Below are 26,100 nucleotides of genomic sequence, written 5' to 3'. Positions count from 1 at the left end.
CATGTAGCTCATACAATTTCACCCTGTTGCACTGGCTCATCCTCCGAAGGGAGCAAGCTTCAAGCCCTGCGGCTCAGCAACGAGGGCTGCAAGCAGAGGTCAGACCTCGGGTACAGCTCAGCTCTGCCACCGATGTGCCTTTGACACAGCTCGGGTTGACACTGTCTGCGCCTGCTTCTCTCTCCACAAAAAAGTGCAACTTACCTCTTGCACAACAGGCTTTTACCTACAGCTCTCAAACATGCTTCAGTTGGAAGTTATTATTATTCAGAAAATTAAATCATTTCAATTCTTACCATGTAGGGCTATGCTGATATTTTATATATGCTAAAAAAAAACCACCCCAGTGCATTCAGTGTCAAATTAATGGAGAAAAGAAGTACAATGAAATTACTGCAGGCAACACAAGCTTTGTGACAAAGCTCTATCCTTCTGCATATGCTGTCAGTACTAAATACACCAGGTTATGAGCATGAAGTGATGCATGCCCTGGTCAGTCATTTCTATTCTGTTTTTTGGCAAAAAGCAAAGAAACATAAAAGCCCAGGTTGGTCCTGGCATTGCTAACAGCTGCCCCAAGTAGCACTCACAAGGTCTCCTTTTGCTCAAGTGATAATGTCACTTAAATTAAGCAAGATCAAATGGATAAGAGGTTAGCAAAAGGAATGCATGTGACCATATTATTCAGAAAAATGGACAATAAGGCCCAGAAGACAGTCAATCACTGTTTTTAGCTCCTCGCTGTCTGAAACTCCCATCCTCCCACTGCATCCACCTCACGGGTGCAGCGGTGCCAGCCATGCAGGAACAGACCTAGTGCCACAGCTCCCACACTTCCATGCCGTACAGCTCGGCAGCTGAAGACATGTCCCCTGCCTTCAGTATAGCCCGTCCTCCTCATTTCATAGGATTTAAAACTGGTAGGATTCCACTGGTTTTTAAGGAATTGCTTCCATTTTGTCTTTCTATGAGCAAGTGAAAAAGCAAGTCTCAAGTGGATGAGAACAACTCCAGGAAAGAAGCACAAGCTGTAGAGAGCAAACCAGAAGAAAAAGGCAGGTGAGACCGAGTCACCACATTTCTACTTAAAGGAGGATTTCTCTTTAAAAGCAATCTGAAATGTTTGATGCAGCATTCACTGAAAGGTCTCTTCCTGGTAGCACAGGGTGTGCATCCCTGACCTCAGGAAGCCTGAAAAACCTGTTCTCTTGAATGCAGCAGAAAAAAATAAAAACAAAGAAGCAAGCCACTGGGGCTGCACTCTGGTACAGGAATGCCACCAGACCATGAACTCTTCCTAAATTTTCAGCTGGAAGTCCTGAAATGTGGTATCATATGTCTGGGCATGCGTTTTGGGGGTTACTCCAAGACCCACCCAGCTGGAACAGGTAGGAGCTGCCAGGCCAGGGTGGGAGCAGCGGACAGAACCCACCATGGCAACTCTCGCCCCTGCTCTGGCAGGCACAGAACCCCCCCCAGCTCAGCAGCCCCCAAGTGCTTTGCTAGACAGGATTTAAAGTTAAACACATATTTGGGTGAACTGGGACTTAAGAAATGACAGGTAAAGAAAGAGGCATCTTCTGGAGTGGGGGACTGACAATTATTATTCTACCAGGAGATACTTTACTGGGGATGGTGATGTTTTATTGCAGGTACAGGGGAGAGCTCCAAGCTTTTGGCAGCACACACACCTACAGAAGGTACAAAACATCCCATCCTTTTGTTCCAAACCAAGCAGGTGTGAGGCAGCTCCACAGCCAATTGCTCCGGGATGGGCAAAAATCCTCATCCTCATGGCAGCTCCAGCTTCAATAAAAAGTAAAATAATATTGAAAATCAAGGTTCAAAACTATCCAAATTTATCCAAAGTCAAGTCACTGACCAGACCCATAAGAGGAAATCAATCCATGCACGGTTAATAAGAGCACATTCAACTAACATTTCCAAACACTGTGAGTCCCTCTGAAGCCACGTAAGACCGAGGGTGAGGATTTCAGACCACCCGGTGCCACTGGCATTTTAGGCAGAATTTCCTCTCCATTGGTGTCTACCAAGAACATTACTTCAAAATAATTAAAGGCCCAGCACAATCATCGAAGATAAAATACAAAGCAGTCTTCAAACTCCGTCCCTTGAGGAGAGACACATTTTGCAAATTCATGACAGAAGTAATAAATAACCCTAGAAAGGCCAACCTTTATATCACAGCTAAAAACCTAAATCTCCAGTGATGTTATTAAGCTTCAGGGAGCAGAGGAAAGCAAGCTGGCCTGAGTGGAGTGGGACAGCTCACACTCCTGTACACAGAGGATACACAAATAATGGACAGCATTACGTAAACCACAGGAGTGTCGGATCATTGTGTCAGTCGTGTTTTTTATCTGGTTTGCTTCCAACCTTCTTCTCGAATGAGCATTATCTATCACGAGCAGGAAAGTATGGTTTTCCTTTTATTGTGTGCATCCAGTAACACTGTTCTTCAGTGCATGGCAAAAATGGGGCCTCAAATGAGTTTGGGGGAGTCTAACATGGGGTGTCCCTGCCCTGGCAGATTAGGAAACACTGACCCTGGGCATACAGCTCCCCGCATCCCCTTGCTTGGGCTGTCCCCCGACCACTGCCACTGCACCGGGACAGCCATGGCAGGAGCTGGGGTGCTCCGCAGACAAGCACACAGGGCGCTGGACCCTGCTTCCAATCGACAGTGTCTTCCTTCTGCTAAAAATAGGTGAAAAATGGGCAGGGTGCAGCAGTGCCGCCTGGCAGGGCTTTGGGGACACCAGCCACAGCTGGCGATGGACCCAGCCCCAGCCCTGCTGCGGGCGCCGGCTCCTGTGCCGCGACACCGTGCTGCGGGACAACGCACGCAGGAGGCGCGCAGTAGCTCGGGGGGGATTTTCTCTCCAGCTGTGATAAAGTGGGAACTGTGGGAGCATCACCAGGACCAGAAGGCTATGGCCACACTGGGGAGCACCCCCCGCTCCTCCTCGCAAGCAGGGAGGGAGCCTGGGTGTTTGGCAAAGGAGATAATGACTCTTAATTATTAAGTAAACTTCCTGTTAGACTTACACAGAAAAACTTCTCTATACCTTCCCCGGCTGTGTCTGAACCAGCCCATTCATGACAGAGCTCCATCTCTGGGCTTTACCAGGGTAAATACAGGAACGAGCGTCCTTGCCTCGCAGGGGGAGGCGGAGAGCAAACGAGGCTGAACGTTATTAGTAACAGAACATCATTTTCTCAGGAAAGGGCAGGCTCGTTGCCTGAATATTCAACAGAGCATTAACTGTTTGGTTTGTATGTGACTGGCAAAAGCTGGGTGTCAATATAATATATAATATAATGATGACCATTTCACTTTAACCGGCGTTTATTCCTGAACTGCTGTTCTTCAGGATCACCATTGTAATAAACACTGAACAAAGCAAAACAAAAAAGGAAAAACAAAGCAAATAAGGAAGAAAAGAAGGAGGAGGAGGATCTTTGTCTTATTATGACATACGTGACTTGGACATACGCTGAGATGAAAAAGGAAAAGGCCTCATCTATAAATGTATGCCAAGGTTACAGAATAATGGGAAAAAGTGGTCTAGCAGGAAAATCTTAAGCAAAAGTGTGCTAACTGCAGAAGGGTTAACACTGGTAACATACTGTGGCAGAAGATTAAAAAAAAGTTGAGGTTTACTTTAAATTAACCCTTTCCAGTCCATATGCCACTAAGCAGGTACCAACCTAGAAAAATAGTCCACCTAGCAGTAGCGGCCCTTTGAAATTAAAAAGAGAAAAAAAAATAATTTCTTTTGTTCAAGTCAGGGCAGCCACAAAAGTCCCAAATCTGTTGGAGATGTCCGAGTGCAGGGACCTCCACGTCGGTACCGCAGTCCGGCCCTTCGCCTCGCCCACGTCGTCCGTGCAGTGGACCGAGAGGCACTGCAGGTGGCTGCCAGTCTGCGCCGTGGCCGAGGTCTTGCTCGGGGGAAGGTCGTGGGCTGGAAAGGGTTCACAGAGAGAGCGTTAGGAGAACCATGCAACGCAACCCCATCACCTCACACAACCGGCAGGCGGGGAGCAGGCATGGCCCCACGTCTCTGCACCTGCCTCTGTCCTGCCGGCCCGCGCCCCGGCTCCTGCACCCATGGCGTCCCCCAGTGTCCCCACCACTGGTACAGCTCCCTCCTCCACCCCGCAGCGAGCCTCTCCGTCTGCCTCTTCACCATGCCAGAGAAACACCAAAAATATTCTCTTTCACATGCACTTGGTTTAAAGTAAACCAGCAATGCTGGGGATGTATACCTGACTGATTATGTATGTCCTGGACTGCAGCACAACTGGGGTTCTCACTCCCCGTGCACCCTCTCCTATTTGAAATCGATCCTGAAACCTCCCCAAGCAGAAAACCAGCCCCAAACCCTCCGTGTCCTCCAGGTCATTCCGACCGCTGGTCTACAGGCAAAGGCCTCCCTGTTCACCTCTTTTAATGGAGCACCATGTAACATTTTTCTTGTAATTTCTTCATTTTAGGACTTTGCATGAACTTTAGCCACCATTAGTTTCTGTTAACCACAGAAATTAAAGAGTCTAACCGAAACATCCTAAACGATGTCCCGGGCCTTTTTCCTCTGGATTTTACAGTTAATATAAAGAGTAGCTAAAATTGTTCCTTCCAAAGTATACTGCCATGTATTCATGACTCGTTCCCACTGTCACTCCATTATTTTGCCTTGCTTCCATTCTTAATGCTCTCAAGTAATCTTCTCTGTTGCAAACATATTTTTCTCATCTTCAAAATTTGCCTTGGTGCATGTGCCCTCTCCCTGCCCGGCACAGCCACTGACATGTTTCTTTCATCACCTTCTTCCTCTCTGAAATCAAGCACTTCTTTAGTTCTTCTCCACCGCTCTTAGTCAAATCATCAAAAAAACCCCAAAGCCAAAACCCCCCAAACTTCATCCCTCACCTTGTAAATCCTCATGTCCTCAACAGCCCCTCCACGGGGTCCTTCTCAGACCCTCTGAAACAGCAAGGCAGCAACTGGCGCCCACCCTGGCTGGGGCTGGCCAGCCCGGCAGCCGGCACAGGCTGGGGCTTGCTCCCCCCATCCCCAGGAGGAGCCAGCCTGCCAGCCCTGGACACAGAAAACCCCCTCGGAGCTAACGCCCCCCCAGGAACACCCATGAATGTCACTGCTTCTGCCAGGGAGGATGCCTGAGCTGATGCAGACAGCCCCCCCCAGCACTGGAAGGAGAGCTTTTTGTGGGATAAAAACAGTGAGTAAATAGAAGAACAATGCAAGACAAGACAAAAAAGCCAACATCATCTTGACAGGCAGCCTGCATTTCCTCTCATCCACCATTTTGTTCACATTCACCCAGAGCACAAGAGGTAAGAGCAGACCCGCTACAGCACTAGCAAATGCAAGGACTGCGATTTCTCTGATAGACCCTGAGAGTTCCCATCGCACAGGGCTGAGGGCAATGCTGGAGCATGCCAAATATGCCAGAAAATGGTTGTGAATGTTTAACCTCCTTAAGACCTTTCTTCACATCATCTTTCTCATGTTCCACAAAGCCAAGCAGTGCGGGTTTACCACGCTGCATGGAGCAAGTTGTATTTGTTTCACTTAACCAGCCACTACATCAGATACAAAACAGGAACTGAAGAGCTTGTTACACAATCACAGTGCTATTAAAAAATAATCTTAAACCAGTCTGGAAGTCCCTGGTTTAAACTGGAAAATGCTTTTAATGCTTGATTATAAGATGTCAGAGATGCTCGTATTCAAAACAGTATCATAGCGCCATACAGAGAAACTAGTTAGACCATGGGGACACGATGCTATAAACGACGGGAGAAGGAACACGGATCCAGAGCAGTGCTGCTGCCTGCACAGCCATGCACCGCATTAGTGCAACCATGTGCAAAATCAACACAAAGCTGCGTTACACACCTCTGCCTAGCACAACCGTGCTCTGGGTTTGCATTTCTGTAGGATACCCTCACTCACTGCTCCAGTAAAGAATCCAACATCAGCAGGCCAAAGATGCTCACGTTCTCTAAACTCCAAAGTGGATTACAGTCCACTGTAGTTGGCACTGGGTTTTTTTAGTCAGTCTTGATAAATAAGCAGTACCGAGGAGCAGAGCTGAAGCACAGTTTGTCGCATGATACCGAAATGCAGCGTTTCAGCAGGCAGAGACAGCATTAGCACAGCCTGCCTTTGCTCCAACACAGGGAGCTTTTACTCTTCTTTCCTGTTACCCCTGAGCCCCATCACCCCCCAGACCCTCTCCCTTGCTGCACAGTCTGCTCCTGCCTCTGAAGAGTAACAAGCGGTTTTACCTCCCCGGGGGAGCGTTTCCACCTCGGCCCTTAACACAAGGGACACACCTGTGCTGCAGAGCTGGTCCACTGGCAGCACTCTGCGGGCATGGCAGCCCTGTGCAGGGCAGGGAACGGCACAGGCGGCTCCACCAACACAGGGCTAGCAGCTGCGGTCGTGCAGACCAGCGAATCCCAAGCTGATATTATGGTGCCACTTTGGGAAAATCACAGGGCAAAAAAAAAGACTCCATAAACAAATGCTATTTGATGAAGTGTTCAATTTAAACTTACTATCCTGAATGTAAATATACCCGAATAACTTTTTATTTATAAATTGTTTCAAAGTCAAATGGGATTGTGCAGAAAATTTCCCTTTGAAACATTTTCTTATTTGTATTTGTTCACATCCCTTACAACGCACACAGTACCCAGTATTTTTTATTCTTAGGTCTCCCTGAACGCACAGGACATGCTGGTCTCAGTACAGGAAAAGCCAGCGTCTTGAGATTAGTCTTTGTGACAGCAGCTTTCTTCCTCTGCTGCAGAGAAAGAATCCCACAGCTGAAGTGCTGTCACGAGAGACCCAGAGATCTCGGTGGTGTTTCTGCAAGGAGCATTTACTGCAGGGCTCCAGGAGACCAGCACCTTGCCTGAGGACACCGACAGAAGAGGCTGAGACGGTGCGTTCCCAGAGCAGGACCCGCACGCGGCTGTGTGTGCCCAGCCGCCCAGCCAGGATCAGAGCCAGAGCTGCGCTGTGCCGGCATGGGCAGTGACATCTGCGTCGGCTGTGCAGACACCACTGACACCCAGAACGGATGAGGACCTCAGCCAACGATGAAGTGAGGAAGTTCTTATGCCACAAGCACATAAAGAATAAAATATTAGGCTTATTTACTTGTAAATCAGCAAATTATTTCTCAAATGTTTGCTGTGGATAAAATCCATAAGCAAACTACTGATAAAGGAATCAGTGCAAAATCTATCCCACAGTGATGAACAGGATTTGTTGGCCTCAGAGGAAAACCCAAGTAAACGAGGTGAGCAGGATGTGATCCTAAGTTTGCGAAGTTAATACCAATTGCCACTGTCCACATGATGCACAACTCAACATCATGTGGGAGCTCAAGCTCTCCTGATCTATTGTTACAGAGCACAGAAAACGATGTGTTCAAATCCAAAACAAAAAGAGGATGAGAGCTTGCAGTAAGGCTTGCATTGGCACAAGTGTTCTCAAAGCCAATCTGGAAGGAAATACTCAGTACAATTTGCTTTTTTCCAGTATTTCTGTCTTGACAAAGCTATGGTGCTTTTCTGAAAAAAAACCTTTGTATTAAAAAATTAAAGTTGTGCTGATCCACCTGATGAGAATTATGTTCTTAAGCACGAGATACTGCCTGATGCTTGTCCAAAACAGTAACACTCTCCCAGCAGACCTGTTTCGGCAGCCTTCTTCGCTGTCTCTTTGCCTCCTTCAAACCACCAGTGCCCCAACACCCGCCTTCTGCAGTGCACACAGTCCTGAGGGGTATTGCTAGTAGAGACTAATGGGACTCAGCAGGTTAAAATTAGCTAGGTAATGCAAGATGGTGTCATCACATCATTGCCTCGCAGTTGCCAAGTTTCAGATAAATCACTGTTAGTCATGAAGTACATCTAATTGAAAGCGAGGAATTTTCAAACAAATTATGTTTAAATTGCACAACTGCCTCTGTTAGAAATTACTGCGAGAAATTTGTAAGTGTTATTAATAAAAGCAATACCCTCCTAGTAAGAGCCATCCTCCATACCCAAGATCTCAAGATAGTCTGGGTAGAGACTTCCTCTCCAAACTGAAGAATGTGACACAACAGAACCTGGGACAGATGCAAGTAAAACTACCTGGTTCGCAGGATAGCGTATGCCACTTGAAAACAGCAAATGTTGAAGTAGAGATAAGAGATAAAATGTCATACGTAGGCACACAACGTGCTCACAAGGAAGGCATGAAACTCAAAGCCATGAAGTGACCAAAGACCGAAAGGAGTCTGGAAACAGCTCAACTGTGATTGTATCCTCACCCCAAAGAGCTGTGATCAGTGCACGTCCCGGCCGTGGCAGCCTCCACCACTCCTGTATGCGATGGTAGGTGTTATGCCAGGTAGGACAGCCACCTGCAGAGCAAAAGCCAACAAGGTGCCTGCGACCGCAGTCAGGTTCCTCAACCCAGCGCAGCCAGCACCCATCCCTCGGCGGCAGCACCTTCTCACACCGTGACCAGCTGAAGTTGTGGTGGTCCCAAAAGCCAGTTCCTGCATGGATCGAGCTTGAATTTCTAGTACTGGAAACTCTTTCTTCCTTTTACTTGGATTATAATGGGCCATCCTACCATTATCCTGTCCAGAGCAGCAACCCATACTCTGTATTTCAGAGGAAGATAAAGACGAGGAAAACCCAGCACTGTGTATCCCAGCCAACTGTGCAAAATTGCTCACAGCAGAGAAAATTCCTGCAATAATCACTGAATGCCCTGAAAGTTAACATGAGGTTTGATTAATATTATTAGCTCAGCTTGCGCACAGGCACTTCCAAGAGCCAGCCACAACATCTGGAAGAGCTGGGTGGCTATGGCAAAGAAATGTTTGCAAACATTCATTGGAACATGAAAGTGAATTAAGTCCAGCCATTTTCACAGCCCTTACATGCTTGCATTCTGCCAATATTCCAGCAAGTTTGTTTATTGCAGTTCAAACTGTATGTTTTAGGTAAATATTTCAAAGTATTCTCTGAATAGTTTGCTAACATCCATCAGTTACAACAACATACAAAAGCAATGGTAAGAACTGTTTCAAGCAGTTGAGACAAAAATGCCAGGCTGCTCTCCTTTACAGAGGCAGATGCATACAGACAGTACACAGACAGCTTCACATTCCCAAAAGACTAAAAAAGCTTTTTTTTAAAAAAAAAAAATAATATTGAAGTTTGCTTTTAGGTGAAAGCTACACATTAAGCTTTTGAACAGGCTTTAACGATAGAAATGTGTTCGTGTGGGTAAGTCCCAAACAAAAAAGCTAACAGACAGAAAAGCACAGCCCTTGAGACTCACCCAGGCTTTCTCCCATGCCCCGTATCCTCTGCTCTGACCTTGCACATTTAGGAAGCTGCTCTTTCGTTCTGCTCTACTTTGCAAAGGCACGCATGCCTTCAGAAAATAAAAGGTGGCTGTTTGTTTGTTTACACAGCATTAATGGCAGCATGGTAACTAACACAGGAGCCTTGCCAGGAGCGCTAGTAGCCTGCAGCTGGGACACAGGGAGAAGACAAGGAGTTCTGCTCCACCAAAAAATTCAATGCACACACTACAGACTGCTTTTCCACATCAACTCGGGAAAGACACATTTCTCTCTAGTCAGATTAGATCCTGACATTCTCCTCACTCCTGAAGACACCATGTATACACACTTTCAATACCTCCAGCTTCCTTCTCACTCCCTCTTTCTCCTTAGCCAACGTTAAGCTGCTATGTAAAGCCTCTTCCCTCATGTAGCATCTTCTTATGCATTTTTTAAAAAATAAACATGTTCTCTTAACTGTGACAACCCCACCATGCACTATGCAAACCCAGATGTGTGCCAATTTCTAGGTAAGCTAATCCCATTAAAAACAAGTTCACCTGCAATGCTAGCATGCATTACATGCATTGTCTCGTGAGAGAGGAGATTAATTGAGGGAGGGATGGTGCGTAGTCACGGCAACCGTGGATGCTACACAGAGGCACCAGGAGTTTAGGCTGCTCTTCAGGTGCTGCTCATGCCGTTCCTCTCGTTTTAGCCAAAACCAACGACAACAAAAGGGACGGGAGGCAGTGACAAGCAGGAGCAAGAGCGCAGTCATAGTCTGGTAGGGGTCTGGTTGGGAATGGGTTCCACTCCACATTTCAGCACTCCTGCGAGATTGAAGTGACAAACAGGAGGTGAAGATCCCTGGAACAGCTCCTTGCCCCAGGGCTCATCCCTTACACTTCCTCACCGGCTCTGACAAAGCCTCAGCCGCCCGCGCTGCCCAGGGTCCGGCTGCCTGGCACAGCATGGCCCCGCCGCCGCCGCCCTCGATGGCCAGCCAAGCGTGAAGCCCCTGCATTGCTACTGATCTCGTTAAGGCTAAATCGGAGCATTTGGCCAAAACCACTATATTCCCTGATCAGAGATCAGTTTCCCCTCTACCATCTGATAACCACTCTTACAGGATGCGTTAATAGGCTTCTGTTCACTCTCCGCCCGTTAAGCAGAGGCCGAGCTATCATAAGAGGGGATAGATTTGAGTAATGATCTCTTATGAGGCAGCAAACCTACATATAGTGTTTAAAATTATTCCCTTAGGACAAGATGTTTTTCACCAAATCTCCCACATGACAGTTTGACATATTGGTTCAGGCACATAGCTCTGCATTTGTACACAGTACGGAATCATCTTTTTCAGTTTTCAAGAAAAATAAGGTCTGAAAACATTTCGTGTTTCCCTGCACACTGGACCTAGTCTCCATAGATTAATTTACTCCTAAAGTTGTATTTTTAAACACAACTAGTTCATTTGTGTTGATAAACAAATGAGCCATCTCCTCCCTCACCGCTGTAGCACTGACAAAATCCTGGACAAAGGCATTTTCTTGACCCAGGAGTACAAGTAAGCACATGTTTTGCATTTGTTTATAAACACAAACATAGCATCTGCCACCTGCTTACTCCATAAACTTGCACCACTTTCAGTTTTCTTCACCTCTGGCAACCTGTACCACACTTTGGACTGGATCTGTCTCTTCTATTTTAAATGCCTTGGGGCATTTGGACTCTACAGCACCGAGCACTCTGCTGGCACTCAATGAAAAGCCCCATCTGCTCCATTACTGAAACCTTCCTCTTACTCCAATTTTATTCCTTCATTTATTTTGTGTAACCTGTGCAATTTTTAAAGCCCATAAGATGCTTAAAGGTGCTACCCTCCCCAATATGAACAAAATTAAAGGAAGTCAGAAGTGTTTGTGGTTAAGATGAGTAGCTGATGCCAAGGCCTCGTAATGACAAGCACAGCCGAAATGGGGACCAGCCAATTCCCCTCTTTGCTGACCAGGAGCGCTGTGCAGAGATACACCAACTCCAGGGTATCGGCCACATCTCACTCATTAACATTTCAAGAAGTCATTTGGCTTGGTCAGCCCATAGATTTATTGCCAAGACCCAGCCAGCTGAGCTGCACTATGAAAGCCCTTCTCACAAAGGAGGGAAAGCTCTTTAGTCAAAAATGTGTGCACAGCACTGAGCACTGTCCCACACCACTAATATATCCTGCAAACCAGGATTAAAGCATTTGACTTTGCTGCATATAGACAAGACACTGCTCACCTGAAGGCAAGGCAAGGCGAGTGTCCCGGTTTCAGCTGGGATAGAGTTAACTGTCTTCCTAGTAGCTGGTACAGTGCTATGTTTTGAGTTCAGTATGTGAAGAATGTTGATAACGCTGATGTTTTCAGTTGTTGCTAAGTAGTGTTTAGACTAAAGTCAAGGATTTTTCAGCTTCTCAAGCCCAGCCAGTGAGAAAGCCGGAGGGGCACAAGAACTTGGCACAGGACACAGCCAGGGCAGCTGACCCAAACTGGCCAACGGGGTATTCCATACCATGGGATGCCACATCTAGTGTATAAACTGGGGGGAGTGGGGGCGGGAGATCACCGCTCGGGGACTAGCTGGGTGTCAATCGGTGGGTGGTGAGCAATTACACTGCGCATCATTTGTACATTCTAATCCTTTTATTATTGCTGTTGTCATTTTATTAATGTTATAATTATTAGTTTCTTCTTTTCTGTTCTATTAAACCGTTCTTATCTCAACCCACAAGCTTTACGTCTTTTCCCAATTTTGTCCCCCATCCCACTGGGGGGGGGGGAGTGAGTGAACAGCTACGTGGTGCTTAGTTGCTGGCTGGGGTTAAACCACGACAGCAAGGCATGGCCATCCCCGCTCGCTCAGGCTGGGAACACAGCCCATTCACCCTTCACATTGAGTGGTACCCACCCCTCCATCAGCCCATCAGGTCTAGCAATGTCCTCTGATCCTCAAAGCTTCTTCCTCCATAGACAGCATGATTAATTGGAGGTGCCTGTGACTCTAAAGGGAGCATATATCAGCCCATGCTGCAAAGATGTTTATTTTGCTTTCAGTGGTCTCAGAGCTGGCATGGAGCTCCACTGGTGCTCACTGCTTGCACAGAATTTAGATAACAGGAGACAGAGTGCTTGCTGTGAATACATATTTTTCTTTTTTCTCCCTTGACCTCTTTTCATGCTCCTATTTTCACCAGGAGCAATGGAAGGATGTGCATACCACGACAGGGAGGCTGCCCAAACCCACGGCAGCATTAAGGGTTTGTTTTTACGGCTGTAGGGCTACAGTCAGACTGCAGTGTCCTACCCTACAGCTCCAGCACCAAGCCGGGGCAGATATCACTTCAGGACAAACTCAGACTGTTAGCCACATACCAGTGTCTGAAGAAACTGGTGAAAACACCATTAAGTAGGAAAAATGCTAGTACTATCAGTGGAAAAGGTGGCAGTCATCTTACACATAGCATGACCTTGAAGACACAGAATGAACAATGTGTAGATGAGAACAACATTGCCATTTTAAAAAACGTGTTCCCTCCACCCTGCCAGGAGTAGATGAAAAAGGGGGAACACACAGTTCCCACTTTGCTGCACACTGCCCAGCAGGAGAACAACACACATCCATGGCTTTACAGGAAACTGTGAAACTGCCTACACCTATTTATTTCTCTGGAAGCTACTGTTAAATTACTGCTTACCAACTCTATGACTCTTTGAGAAGAAACGTAAACCCTTTGTCCAAGGGGGAAGCCAGAAGCTCTGTACTTCGGGACAGCATCAGCTCCTGTGCCCTGCTAGACAGCCACAGGGACAAGGGACTGTTTTTAACTCATATCCTTCCTCTCTTTTGGCTACCTCCAGTTCCTCTTTTCAGTTTAACACATTAACTCTCAGACTGGCTTTACTGCAAAATATGCAAACCACAGAGGGGAGTTCTGCCTACCCCCCTTGCAAAGAGGCCGATGTCGGGGTTTCGTTTCTCACATAATAAAAGACCATTCTTGCAAACCAGGTCCCATCACAACTACAGCACTGCAGTGCTGCTTTCTGCTAGCCTGGTCCTGCCTTCCCCCACGCAGGCAAACCACGGCTCGTGTGTAACAGCCACAGAAAGCTGAGCGACTGACGGCCAAACTTTCAACTGTGGTCTAAGCCAACACAACCCAACCCAACCCAACCGCATGGCTCTAAATCGCCAGTCGGGCTCCCCAGTGCCATCACTAACACTGCGCCCTCCTAAGCTCTGCACAGTATGAGAAACTACCACCCTGCCTAAGTGAGGAAAACTGCCTTTAAAAATCAAACCAAACCAACTGCCACCAACAATCAAAGAACTTCTGGATGCTTCCAAGAGAAAACAAATGGGAGTCTGGCAACTGCAACCCATCCCAGCACAGCTGACTCAACGCTCCCGACGTTCATATGCTGCCATCCAAGACCAGTGAATCCTCTGGGAGCTCTGAGTTATATTCCAGGGCCTGTCCTTCTCCCCCTGCAAAAAAAAGAGCACTTCTGCTCATCTCAGAAAGGAATTACCTGCCTAAATCCAACCCACCGGCTCCATCCAATTTACCCTCAAACCCAGCATGGGGAAGGCGGCTACAAAGGCCTTCTAACCCTCCCTCCAAAGGCCTGCAGCTGTCTCAGCCATGTCCCTATCTCTGCATCCAGCACGCAACGTGAAAAGGAGAACTCCATGGTAGGAGTGAATATTGGCTGACTGATCCCATGTTTTCGCACTCACTTTCACTAACTAAATGCTTTGAGCCTATTTTCACCGAGAGTAACAGCCCACACATGATGAGTAAGGAAATGCTGCTTTTTGCATCCAATGCTTTCAAATTTATTTCATATGTACGCAAATTATCACATGGCAGCTTTACGCACAACTCCAGCCCATGTGAAATCCATCTCTTGACAGCCAGAATGCACAAAAAAATAAAGGGTTTTGCATAAAATCCAAAGTGGAATTTTCTGCCTGCACAGAAGTCATATGAAATTGTTCAATACACCCTCATTTAACTAAATCCAGCTCCTGGACACTGTCTAGCATTATTTCAGGACAGGCCAAAATTGAAAAAATACACTACTTAAATGTTCTGCATTAAATCGCCAACTAGACATTTAACAAGGAGTTAAGCTGATTAACGGTGACTAATGGCCACCACTTCCCCATGCAGGATCTCCTCACAGACCTGCCCTCTCCCACAGGCACCATACAAGTGGCCACCACTGGTCCACGCTCCCAAGAGCTCGCTGTCGGCCTCCAACAGTCAGACTGCCTTCAGACAGTGTCCCGGGCTACCGGGTTTGATCGATCCCTGAGTTGGTTTTTCCCACTATGATGGAACCTTTTAACGCGTGTTAAATACTGAAAAATGACTCGAGCTGGCCTGAGCTTTGCTCTGCTGCTGCACCATCACCACCAGTTTGACTCTTCGCCAAGGGATGGTGCCCAAAAGAGCACTATTTACTTGATCCATCAATTCATGCTATAAGCCATCATACCATTTTAGTAAGTTTTGCTGCCACTCATTTCTTCTTGAGGACACGCAAGTCCAAAGTACCAGTATCACCTTCAGCCTAATGCGAGTTTCAATGCACAGAGCAGGCCTCCAAAAATAGCATGAAAATGCCCACTCACACTGGCAAGGGAAGTGGGTGTATTAATGGGGTTTGTAAAGGCAATGAATAGATGGTGATTATGTGCTGAGCGCAACAGAGGAGGAAACATGTAAATTCCAGCTTTCTCTCATCAGATTTGTGCAAGAGCTTCTACATAATTGCTGGGGAAAAAATAGAAATTACAACAATAAGTAGGATATTTAAGCTCTGCATATTATACATGGAAATCTCTATTTTCCTTAAATGAAGTGAAAACAGAATGAAAGAAGAAGATTCCTTTCAAAGAACTTTGTTTGTGGTCGCTTAGTTTCAGGATGCAAATTAAATGACTACTTGTTAGCCAAGTGTAAAAAAGGGAATTTATCTCTGAAATATTACCAGGCTCTTGCGAGGCGAAGGCTTGGATACAGCTGGCCAAAGACTTTTATGTGTTTAGTCGCCTTGTTACCAAAGAAATCAACAGGAGCCATGTCCTCGTATCCCAAAGCCAGATCTGCATCCAGCTTGACTGCCAGGGCCGGGGATTGCGGATCCTCTGGCTGCCCAATCCCTCAGTCCCTCCCGTCTCCTCCCCAGCTCTGCCTGCAGCTCCTGGAGATGCCTCTGCCCGATCTATAATTCACAATTACGAGAGACCGTAATACAAAACTGCCACAGGCAAAGTCAATCTCTCCCAGGGGCCTCACACACGAGGCTCTTGCACACCAAGAAATGGTGATCATGTGCATTAATGCTCTGGGTTAAACCACACGAGTTCAAGGATATTCGTGAAAATACAACTGGAGTTTACCAAAGGCTAACAGTAAGCGAGAAGAAACAGCATCCAGGATCTTTAGCTCTTTTATCTCATTTATTTATAGCGTTACCTTGAAATACATCACATTCCTCTTTAGGATACCTCCAGCTGCAGTTTGGCGTTTCAGAAGTAGTGGCTTACATGAGGGGACCTTGGGAAACAGTCTCCCTGAAATCAAAAGGAGCTCAAACAATTTCACCACTCACAGAGTAAGAGCAAAGCAAGAGCAGAGACCCCAGAACAAAGCTGGGTCTCACCAAGGCACCCGCAGAGACGCGGTTCAGAGGCAGACACCCCTTGGCCCACTCTCTGTCCAGGAACACAAAAGGCAGAGGCGTGACACTGCCGAAACAACAGTTTTCAAATCACAGTTTGCAAGTCCCTAGTAATTCATGGACAATTTCTAAAGAGTCTACGGAAAGTAACTTAAAAAGGCAGAATCGTCAGGAAGCCCGAGCTTTTTAAAGGGACAAAATCTCTGCTGGAAAACATTTAAGTGCTTGCAAATCAGACTGATATCTGATGCTATCAACCCAAAATGTACTTTCTGGTCAAATTATTGCTAGGTCTTTTCTGCTACAGAAAACCCCCAAATTCTGGTACACCCCAAATTTTGGTTTGGCTACAGAAAGAGATGGAAATGTTTTTGCTGTATAATGGATTTGGCACATTCAGAAACGCAGCAGAAAGGTGTGGTGATTCAGCTGGGGGTCATAAATCTAATGGAGGACCAGGGTTTGTTTGAACAGCATGTTTTAAAATTAAATCTATCTGAAGGAAAAGCAAAAAAAATTATCAGATAGAAGAAATATGCAACCATGTGAAGGAGGAATGGCAGCAAGGGAAATTCACCTTAAAAAAACCACACAAAGAAACCTGGCTTTCTTAGGTACATCTCTAAGTGCCACTATTAGGGTAAGAAAAATATAAGCTCATCTTCCAATTGTCACATCACTGTGGAGAGTCTTCACGAAATTCTCAGAATAGCAACGAATCAGGAGCAAAAAGCTGTTCAAGCAAGAAAGTCACGGGTAGACAGACTTTCACTGCTTCAACAAAAAATTAACTCTAAAGTTTCACAGGCCAGTAAATCAACAAAATGGGCCAGTACAACACAGGACGGACAGTCTCATCTTCAAACCCAAAGCTGAAATATGGGCCTGTGTTCCCTTTCTAGCCATATGCTCATGTGATTTATGACCCCCAACGATTTCAGTATCCCTGGAAAATGAAAAAATGGCAGGCAATTAGCTCACCCCGTTATGCTGGCAGCTGTGTGGGCTCTGCCCTACGGCACTTGGGGAGGGGATGCCCAGAAGCACCAACTCCCCCTGGCAAGCGCAGGGGAGCGGGGAGACGGCACAGGGCTGAGCAGCACCCAAGAGCCGGCACATGGGAGTACAGCATGTCCCTGGGCACCTCACTGCCGTGGAGGGGAACTCTGCATAGAGCAGCCCAGGAGGGACCGGCGTTCATTCCTGTCCCAGACAGGACATCCTACAGCTGTTTGTGACAACTGCTTTTACCCTAGTTCAGATTTGGTCAGTGTAGAAGCATGGACCGTCCTACTAGAAGGTCAGGTCCCTTTGACAGCCTGGCTCCTAGGAGAAAGGCCTCCAGCGGCAGCGATGCTCTCCCCTGCTGCGCCACTTTCCATGCGCCAAGTTAACAGGGAGTGGCGGAGGAAGGTAAGTTTAAAGCAAATACTGCATGCACACAGCAGTAAGCAAGAGGAGCAGAGAGCGTACGGAGCAAGCAGGGAGCTCCTTGCTGAGGCCGAGCCCCGGCCCCGCAGGGTGCAGCACGAGGGGTGACAAGCAGCGCGCTCGTCCCCTGCACTGACGGGCTCTTGACACGGAGGGGAACATTGGAGCAAATGGCCTCATCCTTCCAGACACAGAGGACACCATTCCTTAATTCATGTAAGTTATAACACAGGAATGTGCTGTGGCACATTCATCACCCCTACACAAAGCAGTTACATAGCACAGAATAGTGTTGTGGGGGTGAGCTGATTAGGAAACAGCTAAATAACCTTCCCATGCACGTGGTCTGCAAGACCTTCAAAGCTTATGGACATGTCCATAAAATCAGAAACACAGCAGCAAGACCGAGATCCCTTTGTGAAAGGACTTTGTTTGCAAACACAACCCTGACACTCATGGGGGTGACTGTCACCTCGCACCCCCCACGCCTCCTGCCCCTGCAGAGAGGGCCGTTACCTCAACGCGTGCACGTTCCACACAAACACCTCACTACCGAAATAAAGCCAAATACGAAGAAGCCACCATGCAACGGCGTAAGGACTACCTTGTAATCTACCTTGTCATCTCCACCTGCAACTGCCCCAAGCAGGGCACTGTTTGCACTTTGAGTACCCTCTTCACTGCCACAACACAAATGCAAAGAAGTCACCAAACAAACAAAATCCTCCACCCCACCACTGAATCATACCTTTCATGTGCACAGGCGGGGCAGGATGCAGGTGCAAGTACAGCTTGAGTCATAAAATCAGAACTGTCACCAAACCGCAGCCAGGACTGCTGCACATGTAAACCACCACACTACACACAGCTTAAAGCCTGTGAGATACCGAGTCAATGGGCCCAACATCAAAACTGGTTATTCTGAAGACAAGGGTATTCAGACTGGTCTTCAGGTATCTTCCGAGGGGCAAACCCCAAGTCATGCCTCTGCCCAAAAACCCGTCTCCAAACAGCAGCATCGCACCCTTTGTGGATGAATGCTTTATTTACTGGAAAACACACTGAGAAATACAGGTATCCATAATAGCATTACAACAAATTATGCCATCCTCTGTCCTTCTCAGAGGTTTGGATCCACACAGCCTCATCCTCCAGCTGCACAGCTGCCAAGGCAGATGAAATGTTAGGCCTGCTGGGCTTAGATAAGAGGGTGAGTGAAATGACAGCAGAAGCACCCATCACCAACGGGACTGCAAGGATATATGCATGGACAGAGACTGAACTCAGCGTCTTAACGTACGCACCTGGACTCCAGTCCTCCAGGTTGTCTTGAGCAGAAGGCAGCTGTGCTGAAAGAGTTAATCTCTCCTGGAACAAACATATCTCCAGTTTCTCAGAAAGTCAAAGACTGCAGCAGAGCTGGGCTGCCTGCTCCCTGCCTGCCCTGCCTGCAGCCTGACCCCTGACATTTCCACTCTGCTTCTCTCTTGCATGGAAAACTTAACCATACACAAACAAACAGGTTGGGAGGACAGATAAATGGAGGACAGAGAAGGAGAAAGGGAAGATTTCTCAGATTCCTTGTAATAGCCCTGATCAAATAATAGCAGCCACCACCAGATGTGGGTGAGGGGCTGGCGTTTATCAGTAAACCCTGAAGTCTACAGCTAGACATCTCTGTTTAATTAATTCTGAAAGGGTCCCTTCCCCCTTTGACTTCCCAGGGAGGTTTTGAGGATCCCCAAGTTTAAAGATACAGTAAGTCCTTTTTAGCTCTTTTCCTTACAAAACACAAGGGCAGAAAGCACCTGTTTAAAACCACAGCCAGGATTTACAAAATCTATGGCAAAGACTTCCATTACATGGAATCACACAGGCAAACCCCACTGAGAAGGTATCTTTGATTTAGTTGTACTTAACCCTTTGAAGCATATACCCATCAAGTTTTACAACAACCTGCTGGAAGTGTGCACAATGTAATCATAACCAGATATGGGTCTGCAGATTTTAGCCAGGCTTAGGGTCTCCTGCCATTCTTACAAAATACCCATTTTCCAAGGGATAAATCTGTTCAGTGCTTGATGCAGTTCTACGGTCCCCCATTTTTGTCCAGTTTTCCCATTACCCTGGTGGCATCAACATCACTCAGTGGTGGAAGAGGTTGCACATACACACGGAGCAAGACAATTGCAAACGCTCTTGCCTCTGGGCTTTCACTTAGCTCAGGGAGGCTTGGGAGGACCTTCCAAGGCACCTTCCATTTCAGAAGGTCCCCTGCCCTTTGATCCAAGGTGAACACTGTACTAGTGCAGAGCACCACAGATTAAGCCATCAACCATGAATAGCCACAAAGCTGGCACGTCCCTCCACACCTCAGCAGCAGTGGGCAAGGAGCTCCACTTCCAGGGTGCCTTCATCCCACCACCGCGCTCGGAGAGCCACAACATGCCAGTAAGCACCCATCACCGCAGCGATGGAAACCCTTGTCCCTGGGAAGTGGGCAGACCACCGGTACACGTCCTATAAACCAAAAAACTGCTTCCGATGGAAGTGGCCTCAGTGAGTGCCTGCCAAGGCTTTGAACCAGTCCGCAACAGACAGCAGGGCAGGGAGGGCCGGGCAGCAGAGCACTCGGTCAGCCAGCCAGCTTAAAAACCAGCCAGCCAACCACCCACCCAACTGACTGACCACCCACCCCACCAAGGACTGGTGGGCCGACCTCCACCCCACTGGGAGGGCGTGCGGGCAGCCGTGCCTCCTCCGCTCCCACGCAGCCACCTCCTGGCCCAGGAGCCAGCCAGGAGCAGGGACGCTGAGCAGCAGAGCTGGCCGACAGAACGGCATCGCTGACACAGAGCCAGTCTACTCATTTTTACAAATGGTTTTTAATTTTCACATGTATTTTTTAAAAGCTGGCCATGAGATTTCATCCTTCCCTCTCTTCCTCAGTAACCACAAAAATGAGTGTTAATGTTTATTTAATCACTTATCTCCCCCCATTTTCCTTTCCAACATTTCTTTCCTAAAGCCTTCCCAGCTTCAGAGAATAGTGACACACAAAATGGAAAAATCTAGTTTTTCACGTTCTTTTTTTTTGGTAAAAGAATAAGCTTTATTTAATTTTCTAAACCCCTTTTTCCGTTCTCTCTCTTTTTTTTTTTTCCAAAGCTTGTCTAAAGCTGAATAAACTGGTGGTAGAATTACAGAGATTTATTCTTTTTGTGTGGTGTGAGTTGCAAAAACAGCAAATTAAAAAATGGAAGAAAATCTCCAAAATAATGATTTCTGGTGCAATCAAAAGTAAAAAGAAGAGTGGGGAAAAAGGGAAATTTTGAAAGTCTAAATTCAAATTGTACAAGAAAGCTATATTTCACATCAGCTTTATAATATTCCCAGGAAAATAAAAAGTCAAAACCAGTTATTTTCTTGGAGATCTATATTCTTAAATATCCGTTTTCAACATAGTCTCTTCTTTAAAGAAGTACTGGGATGGGGGATGAACTGTGATGAACTGAAAAATGTCTCTGTCTACCCAAAAAAGAAAAAAAATCATTATGCAATGTGACAAGAGACAATTCAGTATATAATCAAAGACAGAATCCTGACACGTTCAAAGAGAAAATTATTGTAACAGCAGCGACTTTGAAGATGAGAAGGGTTTTTTTGATAGAAACAATGGCCATCAAGATTTTTACTGTACCTTAAATGCACAACTTAGTATGCAGCATACTTGCCATCAAGCTAGCACCAACAGCAAAAAAACATTAAAAAATAAAATAGTGACGCATAAGAAATCCAAACCTAGAGTAGAATCAAGCAGCACTCTTTGAATGGTTAACCATTCACACGGGGTAGCAAACATTCCTAATGACAAGCACTCTTGTCCTAGGGCATGAAGCAGCCAACGTAGAAGTCTGAGAGCAGCCCACATTTGGCTAGTTGTATTGCGTTTTCCTTCTCAGACACCAAGTTTTAAATTTCCTGACAATAAGATGGCTGCACAAGACCTAGCCACCCAGGTTTAGTGGTACCTTTTCACCTGAAGAGCAGGGGAAGAGCCAGTTCTGCAGGGTGGTGTGTCCTGCCTGGCAGGTGACAATCCAGACCTCTCTATCTGCCTGCAGTTTTGCCCTGCAGGGCCCTCAGTATTCATCAGGATTGCAGAGCACTTCTGAGTAATAATAAAAAAAGCACTCAGTGTAACACTGTACACTACACTGCACATTTTCAAGTACCACAAATGAGACAGCAGACTGTAACTATTCAGAAATGTTTGCCTTCCAGAGTTACTTTGAGCAATCATTCTTGTGGGCTTTTTTTTTAATTTCATTTTACACAAAAACTCAAGAGCCAATGTTCCATTAATACAAAACTTGCAAGTTACAAAGAACTACACTGAAATATTTAAATTTTCAGCATTTGCTTCCAGGGAATTGCATATTTGGCTGTAAAAGTCATGATTTGCAATCTTCGCTGAACTACTGTGATTCACAAAAAGTGAATCACAAAAGGGAAATCTTGTGACTGAATAAATAGCTATTATGTAACCCATCTGATGAGGAGTATAGTATTTTTCTGTTCTTTGATTGGACGACTATCGGAACACGACTGTAAATAGTCAAAGCCTCACTGACTATAAATACCCCTTTCAAAAACAGAATTTGGATTAAGCTAAGTGTTAGTTCAGAGTAAGAGTCAGAAGGAAAACAAACGGATGCCAAGTCTCTTAAGTAAGGTATCAACCCAAGTGGAAATCACAAATGTGTATGAACTGATAACTATTTGCCGAGGGAGCTCGAGAACACATTTTGAATAATGAATCACAGAACTTTGTGATCCATTTCCCAGTAATCTGCAAACTGGTGGGAGGGGGAATCCACCGAAGGCATCTGTTTCCTCGCAAACGCGATTCAGGGAGCAGCGCCCCGGCGGCGACAGACCCACCGCGTACCCACCCTCCAGCGGCACCCAACACAAGGCTGCCGGGGTACCTGCCGAGGACAGTCCTCACCCCATGACGCACGCGGAGTTCCTACCTATCGCGTTTGAACGGATCACTGCCGTCCTCCCGAAAGGAAAGAGTTTGTCAGAACACGAGCTGGCTCTGCCCCGGCCTGAAGCTCGGCGGCCTGCGGGTGAGATGCACACAGGCAGGGTCGGGCACCTTCTGGTTGTCTGAGCACTAAATCACCCAAACGACAAGTGCGTAAGGTGATTTTCAAGAGTGTTTACTTGGCAGCTCCTCCCCCACTTTCCAAACAAACGTAACACATGCGGGCTATCGCAAACACCATCTCCTTCTGTATTTGACCGTGCTCACACAACGAACGGTTAAGGCAGCAGCGATACTTTCACTGACTGCAGTCACGAAGTCATGCAGGAGCAGACCCTTTGAACACAGGCAGGGAAGCAGCGTCTGGGTGAAACCCCAATTAAAATCCCAATGCAGGAGACCTACAATAGGCCAGCTAGATTTTGGGTTCAGCTAAGGTGTCCAAAAAATACATTTTCAGATAGTATTAGGGAGAAGAGCTCCAGAGTGCTTTTACAGGCATCAGAACTGCTTTGAGAAAATAAGGCTTTACATTTTTCCTGTATTTCACGTCTTGGGGGATATCCCATGCACAGAGTCCCTTGAAGAGTAGTTTATCACAAAAAGGATGCAGAAGGCTGCTCAGTGCTGCTACCAAAGGAGATTTTTGGTTTGAACATGGAGACTTTGAGTTGTACCAACTCCTATCCGTGTCTTCATTGTTACAAGTATTGTTTATATGTGGGAACCATTTTACTAATACTATGGAAACACCAAACAATTTATTTAATAAAAGCGTTTTCCCCACTGCAACTCAGCAGTGAATAGCTGCTTAAAGCAGGAATCTTTCTACTAGCCCTATTCCTACTGTACAGTTTTGTTCTCACCTTTATATTAAAACCCTTTTATTAAAAAGGAAACCGTAAAAAAGTGTGAATATCTGTTTTGGTTTTCTGTTGCCTGGGACTGGCTGTCGATGACTCCGGCACACTTGCAGGAAAGGCTGTGAACACCCCAGCACACTCGCCTGTCTCATGGGTGCCCGTGCCCAGGGAAGGGCCAGCGCCGCTCAGGGCTGCTGGAGCCGCTCCTGCTCGTCGGGGAGAGGCTGCCAGGAGGAATTAAAAACACCTCGGCTCTCGCACGCACGAGCTAATGACCCACGGCCGCACAGAGCCAGCGCCAGCAGCTGCCACACACCAGGGCCTGCTTGAGGTACAATTGCTCCAGAAGGAAAACAGCAAGGAGACACCGACACTGCGGATGGGCAGAAGCCACAAAATCGGGCACGTGTGCTGCATGCTGCATCCCACGGGGACTAACCTCCCCAGGGACCGGCAGCTCTCACCTCTCCTCCCACACCACCCGCCGAAAGCACCGTGGGACGTGCCCCACTGGCGGGCTCAGCACCAGGGTGGTGGCAGCGCTCCTCCCCGAGCAGGTCTTCCGCAGTGTCCTCTGGCAAACCGAGTCTTCCAGGGGGCATCTCCACCTCGGTTTTGCTGCCACCACAGAGGATTCTTTCTTCTTTTTTTTAATTTGGCATTTATTTACTTTCTAGAGGAAACGGACATATTAAAAAATAACGTCTGTGCGTTTTTGCAAGCAGCTGCGTGGTGCTGCCAGCCCACGCCACATTCAGGCTCGCCACCGCTGCTCCAGCTGTGCAATGACGAACCCGCACCGGGGTGACGCAGGCAAAGGCCACAATGGGCTTGGTCCTTCTCCCTTTTGGAGTATTTCTGGCAAAAATGACCCAGTAAGTGACATAGTCATGTCTCCCTTGCGTGATGGCCAACAGGCCAAGTAGAAGAGCCAGTAAGAGCACAGCTGGCGCGCACACCACATACCACCCCACCAAAAAGCACAATCCAGATGTGAAGTCACACGGATAAGAAGTGTCCCATGACGTACACCCTGCGAAGGGATGGAGAGTCAAATTGTGATGCTGACCTTTGAAACCAACATCTATTTTCCATAAAGTACCCAGATATCCCACAGTTCAACATTCCAGTGAGATTTAACTAAGATTTAACTGAGGATAAAGACAGATCAATTTTGCTCCAAAATTTTAAATGAAACACTCCTGTTTTGGAAAGAATTTCATTAAGGTGAAAATATGATATAGAAGGGCCCATTTAGGAAGAATGTGCTATTAATTCTTAGCAGTGTATGTGGAAGGGAAAATTGCATTTTTATCTAAATGGTTTTTTCTGCATAACCCATTTACAGTATTCTTTTACAGCTCAGTAATGGGAACTTTTCACATTTCTATTTGGGCCAGACCACTGTGGAAGGCAGCCTTCAAGAACATTTCAAATATAACCCCTTAAAACAGATTCCAAGAGTAGCTCCACACAAAGGAAGAGAAAGGCCAGTACAGCACATCTTAAAAGATGGTAGGAAAACAAAAAAACCCTCCATCTTAAAGATGTAATCCAAATTTTTGAGGGGGAGAGGAAAAAGGATGTGTTTTAGGGTTTGTTTCTTTTTCCTAAGGGACAAGAAAAGGTTTGGGCTTCCCCCTCTTCTTCCTTGCATGAAGCGCAGAAACAGCTCCTCTTCAATGTAGTACACAGTCCCAAACGCATACAGAGAGCAAAATGGTGCCACGTTATCACTTTGAAAAACTACACAGGGATATTCTGAGCTATAACAATTACTATTACATACAAAGAAAAAAAATGTTGGCTATGAAAAACTATTTTTATCATCATAAACAAATGCTCGTTCCTCACTACAAATAGTTTCACACCATCTGAAACTGAATATAATCTAAACAATAATTTCAAACAATTGACGCTATGATCCAAATTTGCCTGATACATTGCCATCAGGCAACAAGAATAATGTCAAGTGAAAGCAAAAGGAGACTCAGAACTGACTGAACCATGTTTTACCAGGTTTGCCTAATCTAGTACAAAAAAAAGCAAACATAAAAGTCAAAGTTTTTTAAAGTCTCAATTTTATCATCAAATATCTCAAACTCAAGTAAACACAAAACAAAATAGTATACTGGCTTTGTGTTTAATAAACATATCAACTGATTCTTCAAATAATGTAGCAGGGCTCACAAAAGAAGTTAAAGCTGTATGTTTTCTAAGCACTGTGCATTTGACATTCTTCACCTCTTCCCCGCCGCCCCCCCCCGCCCTCTGTTGGCTTTTATTAGCTTACTTCTGAAAATGAGTATAACAAAAAATTTTATCTTTCAAAACAGACATTTAAAAGTGCAGCAGTTATGGAAATACAATTGGACAATGAATAGTTTTTATTCCCTTTACCTAGCCATACTCCTCACTGCAAAGTAATTACAGGAAGCAGTAATTACAGGAATCTACTTCTGTTTTAAGCTTTACAGTAAGCTCTTTCCAAATTTAAGGCCAGCAACCAACCCTTCATTATGCTTAATAGGTAGACATAAAAACGTAATTGTATCACAATCTCTCCAACTGCATGTTTCTCCAGCTCCTGAAGCTCACAT

General features: G+C 46.3%; 1 protein-coding gene across 3 annotated transcripts in view; it reads right to left on the bottom strand.

The window, feature by feature from the left end:
• The window catches only part of MN1 (MN1 proto-oncogene, transcriptional regulator), a 117,660-nt gene that overhangs the window by 77,195 nt on the left and 14,365 nt on the right, over window positions 1-26,100 (bottom strand). Inside the window, exon 2 of one of the 3 annotated variants that reach the window (XM_075041111.1) lies at window positions 3,343-3,989. The exons of 1 other annotated variant lie outside the window; for it this stretch is intronic. In XM_075041111.1, the coding sequence (XP_074897212.1) occupies window positions 3,805-3,989 (185 nt within the window). In that variant the 3' untranslated portion in view covers window positions 3,343-3,804. Of the gene's footprint in view, window positions 1-3,342; window positions 3,990-13,651; window positions 13,950-26,100 lie in introns of those variants that run through there. One more of the 3 variants, XM_075041112.1, reaches the window with a different exon arrangement.

This window comes from Buteo buteo, chromosome 11 (genome assembly GCF_964188355.1).
Source record: "Buteo buteo chromosome 11, bButBut1.hap1.1, whole genome shotgun sequence".
Lineage (NCBI taxonomy): Eukaryota > Metazoa > Chordata > Aves > Accipitriformes > Accipitridae > Buteo > Buteo buteo.
This window is presented reverse-complemented; position numbering and strand designations above follow the sequence as displayed.